Source organism: Rhinoderma darwinii, chromosome 4 (genome assembly GCF_050947455.1).
Source record: "Rhinoderma darwinii isolate aRhiDar2 chromosome 4, aRhiDar2.hap1, whole genome shotgun sequence".
In the NCBI taxonomy this organism is placed as follows: domain Eukaryota; kingdom Metazoa; phylum Chordata; class Amphibia; order Anura; family Rhinodermatidae; genus Rhinoderma; species Rhinoderma darwinii.
Genome location: NC_134690.1, coordinates 154638061 through 154654793, shown reverse-complemented (window position 1 = coordinate 154654793; position 16733 = coordinate 154638061). Strand labels below are relative to the sequence as shown.

General features: G+C 40.9%; 1 protein-coding gene across 1 annotated transcript in view; it reads right to left on the bottom strand.

Annotated features, from left to right (window-relative positions):
- LOC142760471 (uncharacterized) overlaps nucleotides 1-15630 on the bottom strand; it is a 51079-nt gene extending 35449 nt beyond the window's left edge. The window contains exons 1-2 of the mRNA XM_075863663.1: nucleotides 15585-15630; nucleotides 10078-11700 (exon numbers count right to left, since the gene is read on the bottom strand). Of these exons, the coding sequence (XP_075719778.1) occupies nucleotides 10078-11700; nucleotides 15585-15587 (1626 nt within the window). The 5' untranslated portion in view covers nucleotides 15588-15630. The remainder of the gene's footprint in view (nucleotides 1-10077; nucleotides 11701-15584) is intronic.
- Between the last annotated feature and the right edge of the window lie 1103 nt (nucleotides 15631-16733).

Sequence of the window (16733 nt, the reverse complement as noted above, 5' to 3'; positions counted from 1 at the left end):
ACAGTGTGACCGGAATGAAGTGACCGGAATGAAGGGGATCAGCTCTCGTACGCTGCGGCCCCTACAAAACAGCTGATTGGCGGGTCCCGGGAGTCGGACGCCGCCAGTCAGAGCTAAGCTTACCTTCCTCTTCGGCCGCGGCGGGAGTTCTGTCGTCTCGATGCTGTGCGCGGCGTATAGCGCTGTGACGTCATGCACTGCGCACAGTGCTTGACGTCAGGACCTCCGCTGCGATCCGGAACCAGGAAGGTAAGTACAGTCTGTTACTATAGTAACAGGGGCCCGCGGCACGAGTTACTATAGTAACTTTTTATTGATGTGGTGCTGGGGGCTGTGGGCCCCCCTGGCTTCGGGGCCCGGTCGCAAATTGCGACCCCTATAGCTACGCCAGTGGGTCCCAGCGATAACAAAATGATCACTTATTCTAAAGATAGGTGATAATTTATGATTCTGGCAAAAAAAACAACTTAAGAAAATGCCTACAAATACTAGATATTATCTAACAAATCTGTAGGAGCAGCCTCTTTATTATCTATAGTTTCCAATGGACACTGGCATAGCAGAGCTGTGTGCTTCACATTACAGCACAGCTCCAGACCTCCAGTAATGTGCAATCATGACCCACAGTAACCTCTAGCCCCCTTATCAGTGTCTTCCCGATAACTGGAGGCTGAGCTGTCTTGTAATGAATTATGACCCTCCGTAACCTCTGTTATCAGTGTCCTGTCTGCGCTGCTCTCACTGCTTAATCCTCCCGTTCTGTCCTCTATTTGAAGGATAGAAAGAACAGAGAGAGACAGCAAAGATCAAACCCAGTATAGGGAAAAAACACTAAAGAAAGACAATGTAACGGTATGTGCACACACACTAATTACGTCCGTAAATGACGGACGTATTTCGGCCGGAAGTCCCGGACCGAACACACTGCAGGGAGCCGGGCTCCTAGTATCATAGTTATGTACGATGCTAGGAGTCCCTGCCTTGCTGCAGGACAATTGTCCCGTACTGTAATCATGTTTTCAGTACGGGACAGTTGTCCTGCAGCGAGGCAGGGACTCCTAGCATCGTACATAAGTATGATGCTAGGAGCCCGGCTCCCTGCACTGTGTTCGGTCCGGGACTTGCGGCCGAAATACGTCCGTCAATTACGGACGTAATTAGTGTGTGTGCACATACCCTTACTGTATGAGTAACGCCTGTCCACAACTCACATGGATGTGGGGGAAATGAGCTGCGATGAGACATGAGCTTCTCCTTACACAGCGTGCGCCAGTGTGTGTAACTAGACTCCTCCTCCCCTGTCTCCTCCAATCCAGTGCCTCAGAGCACAAGAAGGGAGGGGGAGTACACACGCTGCTGCACCTGCGCTGTGTAAAGATCGATTTTATCTAAGAAGCAATGATACGGACACTAAGTGTGGCGAGGGGGGCCCGTGGGCCCCTCAGGCTTAGGGGCCCGGTCGCAACTGCGACCGCTGCGACCCCTATAGCTACGCCACTGAGTATATATACATATATATATATATATATATATATATATATATATATATATATATATATATATATATAATATATATATATATATCCAAAAAAGAGAACGTGAAGCAGCACTCAAATAAAGTGAATTTATTCATCCAACATGGAACCACAACGTTTCACCTCCTCCTCCTCACAGTGCTGCTCCAATCCTCTGCTTTTTTCTATATATATATATATATATATATATATACCTTCAATATTTCTTATATATTTTTATTATCATTTTAAATTGCATTACTGCTATATTTCTTATACTTAGAAATGTGAGGTTCTTAGTGCTGACTTTGATCAAAATCTGCGAGCCCACCTGCCACGACATGGCAACCTCATACAGGAGGTCCCTACACTGAACATTATGCCTATACAATAGAAGGCTCTCTCTTGGGACTAAGACCACAAAATGAGCTCAGGGTAGGTAGGAGTCATCCTTATTCTGCTTTATTTAAAAACAGCCTTGGAGTATGGGAGGAGAGCATGTCCAAGATAGTACTACACACAGTCCCCTTGTGCATAGTGCCATACACCCCTATAGATAGGTCCACACTCCACCCTAAAGAAAGTGACACTCCCCTGTAGACAGTGCCACACACCCCATGTAGATAGTGCCACACTTTCCCCTGTAGAAAGTGCCACAAAAGACCTGTAAATAGTGCTACACCCCCTGCAGATAGTGCCAAACACCTCCTGTTGATAGTGCCACCCCCTGTAGATATTGCCACACACACCCCAGTAGAAAGTGCTACACATACCCCTGTAGGTAGTGCCGCACACCCATCTGTAGATAGTGCCACACCCCACTGCAAGTAGTGCCACACCCCCTGTAGGTAGTGCCACACTCACCCTGTAAACAAGAAGTAGAAAATAGAGGCAGCACTCCAAACAGATCTCGTAAAAAATTTTTATTTATTCTCCCATCAGTGCAGTAAACAGTGCAACGTTTCAGCTGCTCAATGCAGCCTTTGTCACACTCACCCGGTAGATAGAGCCACACACCCCCTGCAGATAGTGCCACACACACCCCTGTAGAAAGTGCCACAAAACACCTGTAAATAGTGCTACACCCCCTGCAGATAGTGCCAAACACCCCCTGTTGATAGTGCCACCCCCTGTAGATATTGCCACACACACCCCAGTAGAAAGTGCTACACATACCCCTGTAGGTAGTGCCGCACACCCATCTGTAGATAGCGCCACACCCCACTGCAAGTAGTGCCACACCCCCTGTAGGTAGTGCCACACTCACCCTGTAAACAAGAAGTAGAAAATAGAGGCAGCACTCCAAACAGATCTCGTAAAAAATTTTTATTTATTCTCCCATCAGTGCAGTAAACAGTGCAACGTTTCAGCTGCTCAATGCAGCCTTTGTCACACTCACCCGGTAGATAGAGCCACACACCCCCTGCAGATAGTGCCACACACACCCCTGTAGAAAGTGCCACAAAACACCTGTAAATAGTGCTACACCCCCTGCAGATAGTGCCAAACACCCCCTGTTGATAGTGCCACCCCCTGTAGATATTGCCACACACACCCCAGTAGAAAGTGCTACACATACCCCTGTAGGTAGTGCCGCACACCCATCTGTAGATAGCGCCACACCCCACTGCAAGTAGTGCCACACCCCCTGTAGGTAGTGCCACACTCACCCTGTAAACAAGAAGTAGAAAATAGAGGCAGCACTCCAAACAGATCTCGTAAAAAAAATTGATTTATTCTCCCATCAGTGCAGTAAACAGTGCAACGTTTCAGCTGCTCAATGCAGCCTTTGTCACACTCACCCGGTAGATAGAGCCACACACCCCCTGCAGATAGTGCCACACACACGCCTGTAGATAGTGTCAATCACCTCCTGTAGATAGTGGCACACACTATCTACAGGGATAATCAATCACCCCCTGTAGATATAATGCAATACACCCCTTTGTACATAGTGCCACACCCCCTGTAAATAGTGCCACAGACACACATCTAGATGGTGCCACGTAACTCCTGTAGATAGTGCCACACACCCCCTGTAAATAGTGCCACACACCTCCCTGTAGATAGTGCCACACACCTCCCTGTAGATAGTGCCACACACAGTGCACCTTATAGCAAGTGTTAGATTCAGTAATAGTGCCCTACAAAAATAATAAAACCTATACTTGCCTAGCCCCATTTCATTGATGAACGGCGCCGCACAGTCACAGAGCCTCCACAGCCATGTTAGTCCTGTAGCCTATAAGACGCCAAGACTGGACCCTTGCATAGGCCAGAGCGATGCAGTGACGTCATTGCGCCGGCCTGCGCAGGGATCCTGTCCTGTAGCTTAGTGAATGGTTGAGCAGGGAGCTGACAACTCCCTGCTCCACCATAGTATTCAATGGTATCTGTGTCCTGAAGACACACATACACTTGAATGTGGCAGTCGCCCGGGGATCTGGGGCAGCAGAAGCACTTGGGTGAGCGCAGTGCCACTTACTTTCTGAACAGATGTCATTATGGCATGTCAAAAGCTTTTTAAAAGTTTAGTTACCCTTTTCTGGTCCAGGCTATCAGGAGAGCTGCAGGAATTTTGCACTCTTTCGTTTTGCCCTGGTACACTTTGTTTTTTGTAACTATGACAAAATCAGCAAGTGAATAGTAGTAGTTCATTAAATTTACAGAAATGTCATATATAAGTTTGTTCCCTCCTTAGGTTACATTAACTTCTTTTCACTTAGAAAATCAACACCAAATAACTGCTTTAAATATATTAACATATTTAGATATGTGTGTATATATCGATATTTATCCAGATGGGTGCATAAGTAGGTACACAGGGGGAGATTCTTCAGTCTAATTACAATGTTGTGAAGTAATTTTGGATGAAGAAACACAAGGATTCGGCATTATTAGAAAAATAACTTGGTCCGATGAAGCCAACTTCAAACTTTCATGTGCTGTTAATAGGCGCATCTGTGTTTATTACTCAACAGAAAACCCCCTTGCAAAAATTGAAGAACAGTTGAATCCACCTGGGGTTACAGATTGGGCGGCCCTTTCATGGAAAGGGGTAATTGGACCCATCTTCTACAATACAAAGGTTACCTCAGACCTGTAGCTTAACATGCTCCAAATGTAATACCACAATTGAAGTTGGAGCATGAACATGAACACTTCTATTTTAAGAAAGATGTAGCCCCTCACTATGCTTTAGTGGTTCGTCATTTTCTTGATGAAAAATTACCCAATAAGTGGATCTGTAGAAGAGGCCCGGTTGAAGAGCCACCGCAATCACCAAAACTTTACCCCGATGGACTTTTTCTTTTTCGGGAGTTCTCATAGATAAGGTATATTCAAAAAAATGATGCACGGTTGATAACATGATTCAGTTTATAAAAGAAGCATGCCAAGAATTTAATACCAATAAAGAACAAAATCTTTTTGTCAAAGTGAGAGTGTAAAAACTAGATTACAGCAATGTGTAAATAGTGAGGGACGCCAAGTTCAGCATATAAAAGATTGTACTTAGTTGTTTTATTATTCTATAAAATACTATTTAAACTGAATACCTATTATTATTATATTTACCTATTGTTTAACCCCTTCAGGACTGAGCCTGTTTTGGCCTTGTGGACGCAGCCGATTTTTTTCAAATCTGACGTGTCATTTTATGTGGTAATAACTTGGGAATTCTTTTACCTATCCATTCGATGCTGAGATTATTTTCTCATGACATACTGTACTTTATGTTAGTGGAAAAATTAGATCAATAAGTCCAATATTTGTTTGTGAAAAACACCAAAATGTAGAGAAAATTTGCAAAAATTCGAATTTTTCTAAATTTAGATGTATCTGCTTGTAAAACAGATAGCAATACCACACAAAATAGTTACTAATTAACATTTCCCATATGTCTACTTTATGTTGCTATCATGTTTTGAAAATCCTTTTTTTTCTAGGACGTTACAAGGCTTAGAACTTTAGCAGCAATTTCTCACATTTTCAAGAAAATTTCCAAAACCTATAGGTGTTTCACAGTAATTAAAGCAAAGTAGAGGGGAAATGTACAAATTTCTTTTTTTTTTTGTCAGAAAATCCATTTTAATCAATTTTTTTCTGTAACACAAAGGTTTTACCAGAGAAACGCAACTGAATATTTATTGTCCAGATTCTGCAGTTTTTAGAAATATCCCAAATATGGCCCTAGTGTGCTAATGGACTGAAGCACCGGCCTCAGAAGCAACGACACACCTAGAGGATTCTGGGGCCTCCTTTTTATTAGAATATATTTTAGGCACCATGTCAGGTTTGAAGAGATCTTGTGGGGCCTAAATAGTGGAAACTAAGTGTTTGGGCATCCAGTTGGCAAATTAAGTTTAATGTAGATAAATGTAAAGTTATGCATCTGGGTACCAACAATCTGCATGCATCATATGTCCTAGGGGGAGCTACACTGGGGGAGTCACTTGTTGAGAAGGATTTGGGTGTACTTGTAAATCATAAATTAAATAACAGCATGCAGTGTCAATCAACTGCTTCAAAGGCCAGCAGGATATTGTCGTGCATTAAAAGAGGCATGGACTCACGGGACAGGGATGTAATATTACCACTTTACAAAGCATTAGTGAGGCCTCATCTAGAATATGCAGTTCAGTTCTGGGCTCCAGTTCATAGAAAGGATGCCCTGGAGTTGGAAACAATACAAAGAAGAGCAACGAAGCTAATAAGGGACATGGAGAATCTAAGTTATGAGGACAGATTAAAAGAATTAAACCTATTTAGCCTTGAAAAAAGACGACTAAGGGGGGACATGATTAATTTATATAAATATATTAATGGCACATACAAAAAATATGGTGAAATCCTGTTCCATGTAAAACCCCCTCAAAAAACAAGGGGGCACTCCCTCTGTCTGGAAAAAGAAAGGTTCAACCTGCAGAGGTGACAAGCCTTCTTTACTGTGAGAACTGTGAATCTATGGAATAGTCACTGCAGGAGCTGGTCACAGCAGGGACAGTAGATGGCTTTAAAAAAGGCTTAGATAATTTCCTAGAACAAAAAAGTATTATTTCCTAGGTGTAGAAATTTTTCCCTTCCCTTTTCCCGTCCCTTGGTTGAACTTGATGGACATGTGTCTGTTTTTCAGCCGTACTAACTATGTAACTATGTAACTATGAAACACCCCCAAAAAGACACCATTTGGCAAACCACACCCCTCAAGGAATTTATCGAGGGGTATAGAGCATTTTAACCCCACAGGTTTTTCGCTGAATTTAGTGGAATTCGTCCCAAAAAATGAAAATCTAAATTTTTTCCAATAAGACGTAGAAATTATCAATTTTTACAAGGAATAAAGAAGAAAAAGCACCCCAAGATTTGTAAAGCAATTTCTACTGATTGCGGAAATACCCCATATGCGGTAATAAACGGCTGTTTGGACACACGGCAGGGCCCAGAAGGGAAGGAGCGCTATTTGGCTTTTGGAGCTCAAGTTTACTGGATTGGTTTTCGGGTGTCATGTCGCATTTGCAAAGCCCCTGCGGGACCAAATCAGTGGACATCCCCCAGAAGTGACCCCATTTGGGAAACTACAGCCCTAAAAATTATTTATCTAGGGTATAATGAGCATTTTGATCCCATAGGTTTTTTGCTGAATTTAGTGTAATTAGGCCATGAAAACTTCTATTGTCTTTTATTCTTTTTTTTTTATGGTGTTCATCGTGCGCTATAAATGACATATTTAATTTATTCCGTGGGTCGATGCGATTACGGCGATAACATATGTATACAGGTTTTTTATTAGTTACGTTGTTTGCACGATAAAATCACGGTTTTAAAAAAAAATGTTTCGCCATATTCTAAGAGCCACAACTTTTTTATTTTTCCATCAAGAAAGCCGTGTGAGGGCTTGTTTTTTTCGGACCAAACTGTAGCTTTTATTGGTATCATTTTTGAGTACATGCGACTTTTTGATCCCTATTTATTACATTTTTGAGAGCTGCAGTGACTAAAAATAGCGATTCTAGTATAGTTTGTTTTTTGGTTTTTTTAGGACCTAATCGCCATCTATTCCGGTTACCATAGCAACAATCAGACCCCCGTAAATGTGTAGCGAGGTGCCGATATTGTTGTAACAACTTAAATGCGGCAGTCGCTATTGACTACCGCATTCAAGGGGTTAATCGGTTCGGATCACCTCTGTGATCCGACCAGATGTTTTCCCCCTGTACTATGGCTGCTTGTAGCAGCCCGTTCTGGGAGATGCCGGGCTACGCCTGTGTGCTGTGTTAGAAGCACACGTAGATTAACAAGCTGCAGGCACAAGGACCAGTGCTGCAGCCCGTTAATCTATGTGGGGCACTCGGGAAGGGGTTAAACTGTATACCTACTTGTGTGTATATGTGTATATATATATTGTGTGTGTCTTGTGCTACTGTGTTTGAAGAACTGTGGGTAGAATATTATTTTACATAGTGTGCGTGTGTGTGTGTGTGCGTGCGTGTGTGTGCGAGCGTGTGTGTGTGTGTGTGTGTGTGTGTGTATTGCGCTACTGTGTTGGAAGAACTGTGAGTAGAATATTATTTTACATATTTGCAGTATGTATCTTTTGTGATGTACAGATGCTGCATATTACTAATAGATGTTTTTACAACACTTGTCTATTACATATCCGGAACTGTTACATCCGAAGTGAACTGCCTAGAAGTGTAAACAATGTGGTCAAGACTAAGGTGGTCAGGACAAAAGGATTTATTTTCTTCACGTGTGTAGATACAAATTATTTTTTTATACAAAGCCATAATATAATTTTTTTTATATTCCTGATAAATGTCTACGGAACCCATCACCTTCTATAATTACTTTTTGGACTGCACCTAAGGGTATGTTCACACGGCCTATTTACGGACGTAAATCGGGCGTTTTTGCCCCGAATTACGCCCGAAAATAGCGCCTCAATAGCGCTGACAAACATCTGCCCATTGAAAGCAATGTGCAGACGTTTGTCTGTTCACACGAGGCGTATATTTACGCGCCGCTGTCAAATGACGGCGCGTAAATAGACGCCCGCGTAGAAGAAGTGACCTGTCACTTCTTTGGCCGTAATTGGAGCCGCTATTGATTGACTCCAATGAATAGCAGCGCTAATTACGGCCGTAATTGACGCGGCGTTCAAGCGCCTGCACATGCCGGTACGGCTGAAATTACGGGGATGTTTTCAGGCTGAAACATCCCCGTAATTTCAGCCGTTACGGACCCCCGCCGTGTGAACATACCCTAACACTGACAGGCTTGGCCAAATCAGGTAATTTATACATATGGAGGTGATGATGGGAACAGCTGCCAAACACCTCTGCTACAACATATCTCCAGGTAGAATGTGAAAAGCAATAGATTAGACCAATAAAATATAATATCATCAATTTTATATACCCCAAGAGCTGACACATGAGTCTATCTATCAGATTTCCCAAGCAACCGATAGTAGTCTAATGCAAAGAGGGGCCTTTAATTAATTAGTGAACTCTTAGACCCAGTTCACACTACTGTATACTATTTTAGTGCTAGAGAATGGTATAACTGATTCTAATTTTTCCTGGAAAAAGTACCAGACACTAGCATTGACGTTATTTTTTACATTCTACCCTTCCGGGAATTGAGCCGGCATAGCTGATGTTATTTTAGCACTAGTGTGACAAGAGCCCTAATATATACATTGGACATTGCATTCTTCAACATGTAACTTCCTTCCTCTAGACAGCTCAAGCCCCTGCTTACACAGGAAGAAACCATAGAAATCAAGGCAATAAATAATACTGCTATGACACAAGTTACACAATATTTTTTAACATAAAAAATGCGGTCTTTTTTTTTCTCTTGATCATATAGTGTTGTTTATTTAAATATTAATCTTTCCATCATTATATTCCTGAGTACATGTTCATAATACAAACTAAATTCTTACACTGAACATGTTCTGTAGGCACTCAGTGTTGTTTTTTTCTTCTTCCTCTCCCTGGCCTATTACTCTTTTTCCTATTTAGTCAATTATGTTTACAAGTTTTTTCGTAAGCAAATTTAGTCCCAAGTTAAACTGGGATCACACCATGTCTGTGGATTTTGTTCAGCGTGACCATTTAAAACAATCCACCGAATGGATGCCCCAAAAGTATGGAACTGTATGCCATTGACTCAACTTTAAAAAAAAAAACATAAGATCTGTGATATATAGCTTTGGGTTTGCTTTTGCATACAATGGTACTGAAAAGCATAGTCAACTATGCTTTCAATGCAGTGGAGGATAATGTATCCTTATATACCAGCAAAAGGAATTCCAAAAGGACATGTGTCCACCGAACGTGGTGTGAATCTAGCCTAATATTTTCTGTAGTGATAAATAAGACCTGTTTAGTTACTGATTTTACTTTACACATAGCTTTGAATTATGGTAAAGCAATGTGTCCTACATATATTTAGCAGTAATAAGTGTATGGTGTGTAATATACTCTAAATTCCCTATATAACCTGATTTCCTTGTGCATAATAATAGTATTTCGTATTCAGAAGATTATGTAGCTGTGATAGTGAATTTTAGGTTTGTGGTTCTACATTGAGAACCTCCTTTTGTGTAGATGTGATTGAATGTTGTTGTATTAGATTCTTGAATTATATAAATATTTACGTTAATGCTTGAACAGACCATTAGCTCGCAGTTAATAAAATTTCTGCCATTACTGGTTGAGTAGCTCTTGCAGATGCTATGGGTGATGTTCTCCTCAGTGCCAGGACCATTCATGAGGGCTGTCTCCTGCATCCTAAATGATGGATTTTGGAGAAAATTTTTGGTTGCAGGGCAATCCAGTTCTCGATTTTTCAAGAGATTAAATGATTTTCCTTGAAGGTGTTCTGGTCCTTCACAAAAGAGTTCAGAAACCTGAGTCATATCTCTGTTGTCATTGATCCAGTTCAGAAAATAAGACGTTAAACAGTCGCACCACCAATGATTTTCATGAATAATTAATGATATCAGGTTATGTAAGGGATCAAGTATACCTTCTGGGAGCACTCTTAGCAAGTTGTGATGAAGACTAATAACTAATAGACTAGTCATATTTTTAAATATGTTTCCGTGGATAACTTCAAGATGGTTATTGTCAAGATAAAGGTGGGTAAGTGAGTCAAGACCTTCAAAAGCATCATCTTCCAATCTTTTAATTTTGTTAAAAGACAAAACCAATGTTTCTAAATTTGCTAAGTTTGAAAAAATACCTTTTGGAATAGCTTGCAGTTGATTTCCACCTAGTAGCAGGTTGACTAAGTTTATTAGCCCATCAAAAATCCCAGCAGGGAGAGTAGTAATTTGGTTTCCTTCTATAGCAAGCCATCTAAGACTATGGAGTGTCAAAAAAATTGTAGAATTCAACTCTTTAAAAGAGTTCTTAACAAGGCTGAGCTTTTTCAAGGATGTCAAATTTTTGAAGGTGCACCAAAGTATTCGACTTAACTTATTCCCATCCAGTGATATCTCAGTAAGGTTGCTCAGTGTGTCAAAGATGGTTGGTGGTAGATAAGTTAAGTTGTTGTTATTTAGTTTGAGAATTCTGAGACTTTGCAGTTGTTTAAAAGTATCAGCAGGTAGTTTGTCAATTTCATTAGATCCGAGGTTTAGTTCACGAAGATTCTTTAGCTGAATAAATAGTCTGGGGTAGATTTCTGAGATGTTGTTTCCTTGTAATGCAAGAATTTCTAATTTTGTTGTTTTATCAAAGAGATTGTTCGGGAGCTTTGTAATTGTATTGTGTGTTATTATGAGTTTTCGAAGTTCTTGGAGTTCATTAAATGTTTCAGGTTGTATCACAGACAGCGGATTGGCTGATACCTCCAAGTCAGTGAGATGAGTTAGTCCTTGAAATGCATTCTGATGTATGAAATTTATATTATTGCTTATAAAGAGTAATTTTTTTAATCCATTGTAACGAGAGAAGGATGTATTGTTCAACTGTAATATTGATGTATCTAAAAACATGAGGTCAGTGACATTGGCTGGAATATCAGTGGGGATTTTTATCATTCTGTAACTCGAACAGAAAACTTGGACTCCAAAAAAACAGTTACACATTGAAGGACAACTCTGTGCAAGCCATGAACTGGTAAAAACGAATCCAAAGATGACAATGCTTCTCACCAGCATACCAATTACCTGAAAAAAATATAAACATATAAAAACATTTTTTTAAACTGTAAAACCTGCACAGCAAAGTAAGGTTTATGCAATTTAGCTAGGTGCATGCCTGTTTTATTCCTTTGGAAAATGTATATATACAACTAAACATATCCTTTTAATGTGTTTGGAGGTACATGGGTTAATATATTAGGCACGTGTATTAACCGCTATTCACGAATATATTTTATGGTGCGGAAATGCTCTTGCTCTTAATGCAAGCATAGGTAAAACGTATTTCCTGCATTCCATGCTAGATTTTAAGGCTGAGTTCACACTGAGTTTTTTGCAGGCAGAAAATTCTTCCTCAAAATTGCGTTTGGAATTTTGAGGCAGATTTTGATCTGCCTGCACGCCGTTTGGTGCAATTTTCGTTCGCGCCCATTGAGCGCCACGGGCAAAAACGCAGCGAAATACGCTTTCTCTGCCTCCCATTGATGTCAATGAGAGGTCAGAGGCGTAAACGGCCAAAGATAGGGAATGTCGCATATTTTTCCCGCAAGCCTTTTTTACCGCTCGCGGGGAAAAACGCCTCCGCCTCCCATTGATACAATAGGAGGCATTTTCGGACGTTGTTTGGCGTGTTTTCCAATGCGGTTTCCGTGTCAAAAAACGTGTAAAAAAAAACTTTATGTGAACAGGGCCTAACATACCTGATCCTTTGTTCATATAGGAGGTAAGTTGCTCCCAGAAGTGTATGCAAGCAGCTTATTCTACTCACAACATTGACATAAACATGTACACTCGGTCAAGCCAAGCGTTCATGTTTACGTTGGAATCAGGAGTTATATAATGTGTATGGTCACCTATAGGGTATATTCACATGCGGGAGATTTGTTATGGAGATTTCTGTGACTGAAAAAACCTGTCCGTACATATAAAAGGGGTTATTTCTGCAACATGTGCATGGTTTTCTGCAAGCCATATTCAGATTTATGAGACGGTTGTGCCCTGTTTACACAGTGCAGATTTGCTGCAGATTTTGCATGCATTTTTTAACCCAAAACCAGAATTGGATCCAGGAGAGCAGACCTATAATGCCTTTCTTTATATTTCTTCTGTTTAGGTTCCGTTCCTTGTTTTGGCTTGAAAAAATATTAGCAAAATCTGCAATGCGTGAACAAACCCTTGCAGGAATTTCTGCAACAATTCTGCAGCGTGTGAACATACCTTAATCCCTTCTCTCCCCTTTTTTTTTTCCTCCCACATTCCAAATGCTATAATGTTTTTTATTTTTCTGTCAATATAGCCATATGAGGGCTTTTTTTTTGTGGGAGAAATTGCTAAATAAAAAAAAATCTTTTGTGTTGCTATATTGTGAGAGCCAATACTTTTTCAAAATGTTGGGGTACATCTGACTTTTTGATCACTTCTTATTCCATTTTTTTAGAGAGGTAGTTTTTTATGCCATTCACCGAGCTGGTTAAACAACTTTTACGGACGGACTTTTACGGACGCTGCGATACAAGTTATGTTAACTTTTATCTTTTTAACATTGATTTAGAGAAGAAAATGTGAAATGTTTTTTTTTTGTTTTTTTACTTTTAATACTTGTTTTATTTGGAACATAAAAAAAACTTTATTTAACTGTTTTTTACTTTTTTTATTAGTCCCCCTAGGGGACTTGAATCAGCGATCGTTGGATCGCTTGCATGATATACTGCAATACTAATGTATTGCAGTATATCGTAATTCTGACAGTCTTCTTTAAAGCCCTGCTGCAAGCAGGGCTTCAAAGGAGTACAAAGATGGTGGACCTGGGGGCCTTCATTAGGCCCACAGGCTGCCATAGCAACCATTGTAACTGGCCAATCGTGCCGCGGAGGGCATGATGGCGTGTTTGAGGGGGCGCCCCCCTGATTCTAACACTTTAAATGATGCGGTTGCGATCGACCATGGCATTTAAGGTGTAAAACCGGCGGAATCAAACTGATCTTTGATTGAGCCCATTGTAGTGAGGTGTCGGCTGAATTACACAGCCGTCACCCGCTGTGTATTGAGCGCGCTCAGCCTGTGAGCGTGCTCCATACTTCCCATTGAGGGTATGTGCACACACACTAATTACGTCCGTAATTGACGGACGTATTTTGGCCGCAAGTAGTGGACCGAACACAGTGCAGGGAGCCGGGCTCCTAGCATCATACTTATGTACGATGCTAGGAGTCCCTGCCTCTCCGTGGAACTACTGTCCCGTACTGAAAACATGATTACAGTACGGGACAGTTGTCCTGCAGAGAGGCAGGGACTCCTAGCATCGTACATAACTATGATGCTAGGAGCCAGGCTCCCCGCACTGTGTTCGGTCCGGTACTTGCGGCCGAAATACGTCCGTCAATTACGGACGTAATTAGTGTGTGTGCACATACCCTAACCCTTATCACTTACAGTAACCTGATAATTCGTTAAGGGGTTAAGGCTGGGTTCACACGTAGCGTAAATACTGCAGATTTTCCGCAATGGATGTCATTGCGTAAAATCCACAGCATATTGCAGTAGCTGCAAAGTGGATGAGATTTGAACAAATCTCATCCACACGCTGCGTAAAAAAAACTGCCGAAAAAACATTCATAAATTGACCTGTGGTGCAGTTTTTTAATAGCATGTAGCAGCATGAAAAAATTTCCAGAAGAATCGCTGCTTTTCTGTTGCGGGTTTTCCCCATTGAATTCAATGGGAGGTAAACCCGCAACAAATGGCAGGATGTTGCGAGTTTTGCAGCAGAAAAGCTGTGATTCCGCCGCAAAAAAATCTGCAACATGTGGCATTTTTTGCCGTGCTATTTTCCACAGCGAAAATTCCGGCTGAAAAACTGCACCACAATTTGGTGCAGTTTTTCAGCCGGAATTCCCTGCGGTATCTAGAGCGGATACGCTGTGTACTTTTTTGCAGCGTATCCATGCTGTGTAAACATAGCCTTACTCTAAGCCATAAATTAAGTGCAACTGCAGTTCACCCAAATATCACTTTTCAAGTATTTTGTGTATAAACTTCAGTGATTTCAGTGCGCTTCTCCGTATCTTCATATATATGTGTTTGTGTATGTATATATATATATATATATATGTGTGTGTGTGTGTATGTATGTATATATATATATATATATATATATATATATATATACATATATAGGATATCTTGCTATGATGCAATGCCTTTCTGTTTTCATTGTACTTTACAAGTAAAAAAAAAAATTGCAGAATGTTCAGCTTAAGGGTATGTTCACACGGCGGGGGTCCGTAACGGCTGAAATTACGGGGATGTTTCAGCCTGAAAACATCCCCGTAATTTCAGCCGTACCGGCATGTGCAGGCGCTTGAACGCCGCGTCAATTACGGCCGTAATTAGCGCTGCTATTCATTGGAGTCAATTAATAGCGGCTCCAATTACGGCCAAAGAAGTGACAGGTCACTTCTTTGACGCGGGCGTCTATTTACGCGCCGTCATTTGACAGCGGCGCGTAAATATACGCCTCGTGTGAACAGACAAACGTCTGCCCATTGCTTTCAATGGGCAGATGTTTGTCAGCGCTATTGAGGCGCTATTTTCAGACGTAATTCGGGGCAAAAACGCCCGAATTACGTCTGTAAATAGGCCGTGTGAACATACCCTAACACTCTCTATACATATAGTAACTGCATGATTCCAGTGGGGCATATATAAGCAGAACCAGACAAAATTGTATACTAGTCATACTGTATGCTTCATAAACCACAACACATTTGTTTTCATCTATAAAGTAACACAAGAAATTAAAAAAATAAAATACATATAGGTTCTATACTTTTTAATATATATATATATATATATATATATATATATATATAAAATAAGGACAGAATAGTAACAAATGGAAAGAGTCATACCATTGTAATAGCACTTGATGTAGAATCCGTTCAATGCAATGATCGCTGAGGCAATGAATATACCGTAAGACTAAAACTTGTTAAGAACATCTATGACAGGATCTGAACCAGCATTTTTTATTAGGTGGAGAGAAAACTCCAGAGATTTTGTTTCCGTATCATACATTCAAAACAACTACTGAACTTGTACTTGCAATCCAAAAAGACCAATCAGAGGTATTTACCCCAAGTTTTATCTATGTATTATCCTAATGTTCTTAAGGTCAAAAAGGCTTCACATGCAAAGCAGGAACTGATGAGCTGCTTTTTCCAACCTTATCCTATAATTCCCATCCTGGGGAAAGCACTGTTTTAAACACATTATACTAATTTCTTAATAAAACATGGAGTTAAAGAAAAACATTAGTAATATTGTGTTGTTGCCCTCTAAGATTAAATGGAAGGGCATATCTTTGCATATGCAGGCCTATGTTGATTCCGGTGCTGCATCAGATTTTCTTTTTGATTTGGCCAAGAAGTTGGATATTACCCCTGTACCTCTGGAGAATCCCATTGACATTTGTTCATTGGATGGTACTCCTGTGTCTGAAGGATAGGTACAATACCGCACGCCTGGTCTTAAGTTGTCAGTGGAAGGTACCCACTGTGAGACTATTTATTTTCTGTTTGTTCGCTCTCCCTCCTATCCAAATGTTTTGGGATAATCTGAGTTGTCCCTCCATAATTCAGCGTTTTGACTAGACTTCAGGAGAATTAGTGCAGTGGGGAAAGTTTTGTTCAGGGATAAAATTGTGACAGGACAGACATTGGATATTTCTGATTTATTTTTGCAGGCTCAATCTCAGTCACCTCCAACGGAACCTGCCCAAAGGTTGTTTGTTCCTAATAACCTTAGACCTGCTGTTCTTTTAGAGTGTCATGGTAGTAAGTTGGCGGGTCCTGCAGGTATTACTAAGATGCGTAAGACCTTGTCTCGATCTGTTTTATTGGCCAGATATGAGGAGAGATGTGGAAAGGTTTGCCAGTGAATGTGACATCAGTGCTCGCAATAAGACATCTGAAGCATTACCATTTGGTCAGTTAAAACTTTTGCCCACTCCCAGGAAACCATGGACACACGCGGTAAGGCAGCTGGCCAACAGGGAGCAG